This window comes from Chiloscyllium plagiosum, chromosome 11, assembly GCF_004010195.1.
Source record: "Chiloscyllium plagiosum isolate BGI_BamShark_2017 chromosome 11, ASM401019v2, whole genome shotgun sequence".
NCBI lineage: Eukaryota > Metazoa > Chordata > Chondrichthyes > Orectolobiformes > Hemiscylliidae > Chiloscyllium > Chiloscyllium plagiosum.
The window spans coordinates 20,629,554-20,636,783 of record NC_057720.1 but is presented as its reverse complement, the minus strand read 5'-3'; the positions used below and the strand labels follow the sequence as shown (position 1 = coordinate 20,636,783).

Sequence of the window (7,230 nt, the reverse complement as noted above, 5' to 3'; positions counted from 1 at the left end):
CCTATCTTCTTTTCCACCTATCCACTCCACCCTCCTCCTTGACCTATCACCTTCATCCCCTCCTCCACTCACCTATTGTACTCTTTGCTACTTTCTCCCCACCCTCACCCTCCCCTAGCTTATCTCTCCACCATTCAGACTCTCTGCCTGTATTCCTGATGAAGGGCTTTTGCCCGAAACGTCGATTTTACTGCTCCTCGGATGCTGCCTGAATTGCTGTGCTTTTGCAGCACCACTAATCCAGAATCTGGTTTCCAGCATCTGCAGTCATTGTTTTTACCAGGGATAATTGCAAAGATCAAGTAACGCTTCATTTGAACTGTGTACATTTGGTTGGTGAGGAATAAAGCATTGAAACAGAGTCTAAGAAAATAGGGAGGTGATGGCTTAGTGGTATTATTGCTGGACTGTTAGTCAGGAGACCCAGGTATGTCCCAGGGACTTGGGTTTGTATCCCACCAAGGCAGACGTGGAACTTGAACTCAAAATTCTATAATTAAGAGTCTGATGATGACCATGAAACCATCATCAATCAATTCCAATTGTTGGAAAAACCCATCTGGTTCATTAATAACCTTCAGGGGAAATCTTTACCTGGTCTGGTGTACGTGTGAGTCCAGACTCACAGCAATGTGTTTGACTCTTTATTGCCCCCTGGCTAACTGGTGATGGGCAATAAGTACTGGCCTAGCTAGTGATACCCTCATCCCATGAATGAATAACCAAAAATCACTTCCTTCAAAGTGTTGTTGTTGCAAATTTGCCATGCTTATTTTTGAAATTGTAAAACATATGAAAAGCCAAAGAAAATGATGGGAACCAGGATAACACCTTCAGGATGAGCTGCATCAAAGAACACAGTCTCACTGAAAGAAAATATCTCGATCCAAGGGTGTGACCTCTCTTATGCACACCCTCTTTTACAAACATCAATAGATCTAGTACTGTCCAATCTAATTCAAAGATTGATTTGCAAGCAAGGCTCCAGCTTTGTGAATATCATTTTAAATAAATGTGGGAGATGACATTGTGAAACCATTTCAGTGCACAAGATTTTCTAATGCCAGGAGCAGATCACAGAGTGATTAGCAGGGGTCACCTCCCTAACACTGCAATCGATGACTCATCTCACTCAACTAAACACAGCAAACTGGAGAAACTCAGCAGGTCTGACAGCAGCTGTTGAGAGAGAAACAGAATGAACGTTTCGAGTCTGGTATGACTCTTCTTCAGAACTGAGCACCCTGCCAGTTCCTGGCCGTTACTGCCAACAGAATGACTGGAACAGGAATGAACTGCATAAAGGCTGAGCATTTAGAATTGAAGACAAAAAGACCTATTACTAGCAGTTGAATCTGACTAGACCCAACATTTTTTGTACAGAGTTCACAAGCACCTTTTGCACTTCAGTAAAGTGTGTTGCTGCTTATCAAGAGTCATAAGACCATTACTATAAATGGCGATGCTCCCTTTAAAACATCAAAAACACTGCAACTGAATCCCAAATCTGGCTCTTATCTTACCTTTCCCTTCAGACTGCTGTGAATGTACACCAGAACAATCCGTGGAATCCTGACAAGAGTGATTAGAAGTGAACCTTTAACAACCGTTCCCAGATGGTAATTAAAGAGCCTTGAAACAGAAGTGAGGATTGGATGGCTGGGTGGATTCTTTTTGTCCCTGAGGAAAGAATTCGGTGATTGTGAATTAGATTGAGCTCTCCAGCAAAGCAAACCAAAACAAATGTTAAATGCGAGCAAGTCATGGTGTGTAAATCAAGTCAGAGAGTCCAACATGTTCAACTGCTGATGGTGTTCGGTGAGGAGTTGCTGGGAGTCGGTGCTGGAATTTGGGGGAGGAGGAAGAGGGAATGGAAATGATAGAAAAGTTACAGTTCTGGTCCCAGTGAGGGGTTGGTGCAACAAGATCCTGGTGGTCTACTGCAGGGCAATCATAGAATCATAAAATCCCTACAGTGTGGAAGCAGGCAACTTGGTCCATCGAGTCCACACTGACCCTTTGAAGAGCTTCCCACCCAGATCCACCCCTACCCTATCCCAGAAACCCTGCATTTCCTCTGGCTAATCTACCTAGCCTGTATATCCCTGGACACTATGGGCAATTTAGTGTGGCCAATCCACCTAACGTGCACGTCTTTGGACTCTATGTCTATCTTCTCTTGGAAATAAGATTGAAACAAAAGGTAATGGAAGAAGCATGCTTGTGTGGTTGGAGGCTTGTAACCAAAGAGTTTTCTTCAAGTTTAGTATTGGTACCTCTTTTCCAGTTGCATACCACTGATCTGGAATTGTATATCGGAGATGCAATTTTCAAATGACATAAAAATTAGCCAGATCATTGACAGTGAGGAAGAAGTCTGTAGACTGCAGGATGGTCTAAATCCACTGGTCAGCTGGGGCAGAAAACCACGTGCTCAAAAGAAAACTAGGTTCATTCTCCACCCTTTCTCCCCTCCACAGGATCTACAGACCGCTGAGATAAAAGAATTCTGGAGATTCACTGCCCCCAGGAGAAGAAATTCCTCCTCATCTCTGTCCTAGCTGGGATTACTCTGAAATGATGACCTCTGGTTGTTAACGGTCCCATAACGGGGAAACAGTTTCTCTATGAACAACTTGTCCAGCCTCCGAAGAATATTTTCGGTTATTATGAGGAACTGAGTATAAAGGTACAGATGCTATGCTTTAGTTATACAGGAACATTGCTGAGACCACATCTCAATAATATGCGAGGCTTTGATCTCCTTATTTAAGGAAGATGTACATGCATTAGTGGTGGTTCAGAGAAAGTTTACTTACATTGACACCTGGATTGAATGAGTTGCCTCATGAGGAAAATTGTACTGACTAGGCTTATTTCCATGGGAATTTAGAAGAGAGAGGTTGCTTTGTTTGAAGTTTAAGAGATCCTGAATGCTTTTGACAAGTTGAATGTTGAAAGGATATTTCATTTTGTGGATGAGTCAGAGCTGAGGAGCATTCTAAATATTAGCAGTTGCCTTTTTAGGATCTCCTACAGAATCATATCACACAGATATAGATGATTGTGTTTTTTCCCTCAGAGCGGAGTAACTTTAGAGGTCTCTGCCTCAGAAGGGGTCATTGAATATTTTTAAGGTGGGGCAGAAGGATCCTTTTGAAGGGTCATACCAGTCTCCAAACATTACTTGGAGAAAGTGAAGACTGCAGATGCTGGAGATTAGAGTCGAGAGTGTGGTGCTGGAAAAGCACAGCAGGTCAGGTAGCATCCGAGCAGCAGGAGAGTCGATGTTTTGGGTGAAAGCATTTCCTCAGGAATTATTACTTGTGTTCCTCACTCCACAGATGCTGCCAGACCAGCTTCTCCAGCATTCTCTTTGTTTTTTGTAGATAGACTCTTGTTAGGCAGGGGAATCGAGCGTTATCAGAGGTAAACAGGAATGCGAGCTTCAGAACACAAACACCTCTTATTGATGGCAGAGCATGCATGAGGGGGAAATGGCTCATGTTTGCTCCTCATTCATATGTTTCTATGGATCATTACATCAGTTCGGAGGCAAGATGCAGGAAATGAAAGGATCACCAATGTCAGAAGGATCAGTCTCCCATAAGGGCTTTTGCCAGAAACGTCAATTTTCCTGCTCCTCGGATGCTACCTGACCTGCTGTGCTTTTCCAGCACCACTCTAATCTAAACTCAGTCTCCCATACTCCTTCCCCAATTCCCCATGGAAATCTTTGGTAAACAAAGTCCATCCATCACCAGCAGGTTATAGGTCATCAGAACACACCCATTACAGAGAATTTATGCTCAATTGCACTTTTAGATTATTTCTAACCTATTTATTTAATGGCAATTTATATTTTCTCATGTACAAAGCTTGTTAAAGGTAGCAAGAAATTGCAGTGCAAATTGAGCTTAAATGCTGAGCTCTTTCAATTGAAAACCTCCAGTATAATGAATCATAGAATCCCTACAGTGTGGAAGCAGGCCATTTAGCCCAAGTCCACATCGACCCTCCAAAGAGCATCCTGCCCCCTAGACTATCCCTGTAAACCTGCATTTCCCATGGCTAACTGACCTAGCCTGCACATCCCTGGACACTACAGGCAATGTAGCATGGCCAATCCACTTAGCCTACATAGGACAATTGATTAGGAAACTCACACAGTCATTGGGAGCTGAATCGAACCTGGGTCCTTGGCACTGTGAGGCAGCAGTGCCAACCACTGAGCCACCGTGCCACCCCTAAATGATGTAAAGATTACCCAAGCACTAATGAATCCATCGGCTGACTGTTCAGAATCATCACCTTCCTAACTGAAGATCTTTTGGTCAACATTTGATCAGCAGTACATTGTTATCTACCTCCTGACTTTTGAGAGCTATTTTAACGAGCTCAAATTACTACCCAAGATCCTCATTCAGGGGTATCCACCCTCTAGTGATCAGAAATTCAGGACCACAATTTTCTGACAATCGAAATTGGACATTAGTTTTCAAAACTTGATAACTCTTTCCATTCAAACATATTGACTGGTGTCAACATCAAGGTCTTGCCGATCAGGCAGACTGTGGGTAAAATTGAGAACTAGATGCCTCATTTTCTGGCCCAGGGTATGCCTTAATTCCAGAGTACCATTCTGTACCAGTAAATTTCTCATAGACAGATATAGGGCAGATGTTAGAGGTAGTTTCTTTACTCAGAGAGTAGTAGGGCGTGCAATGTCCTGCCTGCAACAATAGTAGACTCGCCAACTTTAAGGGCATTTAAATGGTCATTGGATAAACATACGGATGAAACTGAAATAGTGTAGGATAGATAGACTTCAAATTGGTTCCACAGATTGGCGTAACATTGAGGGCCGAAGGGCCTGTACTGTGCCGTAATGTTTTATGTTCATAATGTCTTACAGCCCAAAAATACTTTGGAAATGTCACGGTTGCAGTGGAGGAAGAACCAATATTTCTCGTCCTTGTAGTGAAGCCACACTGATTTGCAGGTAATGATTGAGAGATGAGATGTCAAAACCATTCAACACAACAGCATGGGTCTTCTTGACCAACTCCTACCTGTTGAAGTAGCAGCACACAACAGCCCCCGCAATTGTTATCTGCTGACATGCAACGAGAAATTCACTGGTCCAGATCAGTCCAATTACATGGTACCACCACATGTACCGTATGCCAGACAATGGTCTGTACTCAACCAGATTGTCTGCAGTAACATGAACATTACCTGGAGATTTATAAAAAAACAAAACATGAAATACAGAAATACAAAAATCAGAAAGGTACAGCATGTTGCACTGACATAACATTTATTACTCAAGATCCTGGTGTTGGACTGGGGTGTACAAAGTTAGAAATCACACAACACCAGGTTAAAGTCCAACAGGTTTATTTGGAAGCACTAGCGTTCGGAGCGCTGCTCCTTCATCAGGTGGTTGTGGAGTATAAGATCGTAGGACACAGGACTATGACCTGGTGTTGTGTGATTTTAAACATTTATTACATCAGCATGAAAACTCCACGCAAGAAATTTCACCTTTCCTTCAAACCGAAACTGATCAGCATTTGGTAACGAACAAAGTGGCTTGCCAAAGTCAAGAAGCAAATGAAATTATCAAGTCTCAACTGCATGGTAAATTAGGCTGCAATGATCTACAAGGGAAGACGAGTCGAGATTAGAGCGGTGCTGGAAAAGCGCAGCAAGTCAGGCAGCACCCGAGGAGCAGGAAAATCAACATTTTGGGCAAAAGCCCTGATGAAGGGAAGACAGAGGGCCTGGTGGTATTTATCCAGAGGTCCAGGTAAGGTTTTGGGTTCAAATCCTGCCACAGTGGAATGTGACTTCTATAAAATAAATCTGGGATTACGATTTGATTGTCAGGAAAAGCCCATCTGGTTCATTAATGTCCTTCTTTAAGGAGGGAAACAGCCATCCTTACCCAGTCTGGCCGACATGTGACTTCAGACCCACAACAATGTGGTTGACTCTTAACTACCCTCTGGGACGGGCAATAAATGCTGGCCTAGCCAGCTATGCCCACAGCCTGAGAATTAATAAAACATAGCCCCTGAAGTATTTATTTCGAGCAGCAGAAATATACATCATTGAGGTTCTTGGGCTGTTTATTTCACTTTATATTTTTAAATTTATTTTCTTAATTGAGTCAAATGTTTGCTGCCTGAAACCTCAGAAGGAGCATCTCCCACCTCCTTCCACTGTCTGAAAGGCCTGAGTGGGGTATATCGATGGGTTTTAAGGAGAAAATTCATTCAATGTGTGTTCATCATTCACACCAAAGCCTGGCCAAAGGAAGATACATTTTGTGGAGAGGTGGGTAATGCCTTAACAAGTGCCAGCTTTCTGTGTTTTATTTGGTACATTTTCCAAAAGTTTGCAATCAAAATTCCTTCACCTTTACATCGATATTACACAGTAGCTTGTAGGTACAGGATTGAATTTCACCTTTGACAACTGCAATTCAGAGAAATAATTCACTGGTTATAAAGCACTGTTGGATGTCCTGAGGCAGTAATAGCTTGCTGAGTGCAAATGCAAGCACATTCTTACTTAAAGCTGGAGTGAATGTTGTAGTTATTGAAATATGTTAGAGCAGACAAATAACAGTCCTTTCCTCAAAGGCTCCTTTGCAGTGTCCTAACACAATAGGAAGCTTCCTCAACATGTTCTGATCTGGAAGAATTGCATTCTCTGTATTATCGAACAAAGAGACTATGGGGAGGGCGGGCCTGGATAGGGGAGCAAGGGGTACTTCAGCAAGGTTGGAGAACTGGGTGGGCTGTGGGTGAAGGGGGGGGTTAGAGGCAGGGCTGGGAGAGAAGGAGGGAAGGGAAAGACAGAGCTGAGGTCTGAGGTAATAGGAGGGGGAACAGATACGGAGAGAGACACTGACTGAGGGAGGCGAGAGAGACATGGGCAGGGAGTGCTGAGGAGGTGTCGGTGGAGGAGGAGAGATTGTGTAGGGCCCGGGGATTGGTGGTGGTGGTTGAAATAGAGGGTAGGGGAAACAGAGATGGGATTGTAGGGAGTGGGAAGACAGAGTGGGGAGGGAAAGCTGGACAGAGGAGAGAGATCTGAGGGTGTGGGGAGAGATCGAGTGATGAGAGGGACATGAAGGTGTAGAGAAAAGAAGTTGGCAGGGGGAAAAGAGAGTTGGGGAGTGGTGAATTGGGGCATTAAAAGGTTGGATGAATAAATGTT

The 7,230-nt window shown here is 43.5% G+C and overlaps 1 protein-coding gene across 2 annotated transcripts in view; it reads right to left on the bottom strand.

Annotated features, from left to right (window-relative positions):
* LOC122554200 (choline transporter-like protein 3) overlaps positions 1–7,230 on the bottom strand; it is an 89,833-nt gene that overhangs the window by 34,482 nt on the left and 48,121 nt on the right. For both annotated transcript variants that reach the window (XM_043698850.1, XM_043698851.1), the window contains exons 10-11: positions 5,073–5,238; positions 1,524–1,680 (exon numbers count right to left, since the gene is read on the bottom strand). In XM_043698850.1, the coding sequence (XP_043554785.1) occupies positions 1,524–1,680; positions 5,073–5,238 (323 nt within the window). The remainder of the gene's footprint in view (positions 1–1,523; positions 1,681–5,072; positions 5,239–7,230) is intronic.